At 38.4% G+C, this 1,638-nt stretch overlaps 1 protein-coding gene across 2 annotated transcripts in view; it reads right to left on the bottom strand.

Annotated features, from left to right (window-relative positions):
- cnnm2b (cyclin and CBS domain divalent metal cation transport mediator 2b) overlaps positions 1-1,638 on the bottom strand; it is a 42,615-nt gene that overhangs the window by 6,421 nt on the left and 34,556 nt on the right. For both annotated transcript variants that reach the window (XM_044190660.1, XM_044190661.1), the window contains one exon: positions 502-680. In XM_044190660.1, coding sequence (XP_044046595.1) covers positions 502-680 — 179 coding nt within the window. The remainder of the gene's footprint in view (positions 1-501; positions 681-1,638) is intronic.

Raw genomic sequence — 1,638 nt, 5'->3', positions numbered from 1 at the left:
CTAGGAAACAGAGAGGATGGAGCCATGATGAGGTCAAATGTCACAGCAGAGGGTTGTGACTGATTGGGCTTGTAGGGCTGGTAGGTACCCACAAAACGTATTTTTATCAAAAGGCTTTTTTTATAACCTCTTTAAAATCTTTTTCCCTCTTTTATATTGCTTCTGAAAACACATTTGCATCTTTAGCCTTTTTATAACCTTTTTTAAATTTGGGTAACTTTGTATGCATGTGTGTATTTATGTGTATATGCAGGTTGGTTTATGTGTGAAATACATATGTAACATGTATGTTTTTCTTTTTTCCATTTTCAACTGTCCAATTAATTTATTAATAAATTGCATAGTAACCATATGCAAGAATCTTCAAGACATCAATAACATGCAGCTTCAATACCTGCATCTGTGTTGGTATTAAACATACATACTGATCAAACCGTTAAGGTTATGTATACACATGTGAGCCTCAGTGTGCCTTTCTTGCTCACCTGTGTGTGTTCTCACCTTTATAAACTGCAGGTCCGAGCGCGCTCTGACTGAGTAGTCAGGCATGTAGATCTGCAGGAAGGAGTTGAGCTGGTTGTTGCTGCTGCCAAGAGTCGGGGTGATAGCGTCTATACGATCGCTCCTGTTCAGAGAGTCTGAGTGGTTGAGACCAAACGGCCGTGGAGGAGATTTGTTTTCTGTAAGGATGTGAGAGGAGAATATATTTAAACCCCCAAAACACGTGAAATACACATGAAAGTCTAGATAAAGAGCAACATAGATATATTACATATTTATTCCTTAAAGGAAAGACAAGGGGAAATAGGAAAAATAAAATAAGACTCTATAATATTGAGATATCACAGATTTGTCTTGCTGCAGGTTATCTCTCATTAGGATTGGTATAGAGCTACTAATGGTGGGATTATCTTTCTGAGATACTCCTTTATTCCTCCACAGTACTGTTGTGTTTCTGTGCCTGTCAGGGATTTTTTTGTCATTGACTGTTTGCTTCTTTCACAACCACAAATGATAAAGACATGCAAAAACAAAACTACATTCATACAACAACAAAGACCTTCTGTCACAGTCTACTCTCTACTAAAACTCATTATTAGGGTGCAGGGTTAACTTAATCTCGTTTGGCTGTGAGAATTTACAGCTCTCATTTTAGAATCATTTTAAGCACGCCAGCAGCTCTAGGGATGGCAATGTCGGCCTGCTGGACTGTCAGTTGGCTGGTCCACCACTTTGTTCCTGACTAAAATATGTCATTAACTGTTGGATGGATTGCCATGAAATTTTGTACAAACATTTGTGGTGACCGGAGGATGAATCATAATCACTTCGGTAATCTCCTGACTTTTCTTCTAGCGCCACCATGAGGTTCAAATTTGGGGTTTTGCAATTAATGTCTTGCTGGATTGCCATGTCCTCCTCAGGATGAATTGTAATAAACTTTGGATATCCTAGCGCTGTCAGAATTTTAATTTGTCCAATACTTTGGCTCATAACCAAATGCCTGCAAAAATAAAGACATTCCCATCAGCCTCAGCGGTACTTTGAGTTTAGTGCTAATTAGCTACTATTTGCATGCTAACATGCTAAACTAAGACTGTGAACATGGTAAACGTTATACCTTCTTAGCATCATATT

The sequence above is a fragment of the Siniperca chuatsi genome, linkage group LG3 (genome assembly GCF_020085105.1).
Source record: "Siniperca chuatsi isolate FFG_IHB_CAS linkage group LG3, ASM2008510v1, whole genome shotgun sequence".
Taxonomy (NCBI): domain Eukaryota; kingdom Metazoa; phylum Chordata; class Actinopteri; order Centrarchiformes; family Sinipercidae; genus Siniperca; species Siniperca chuatsi.
The sequence above is the reverse complement of the archived record's forward strand: the minus strand, read 5'-3'. Positions and strand labels throughout refer to the sequence as shown.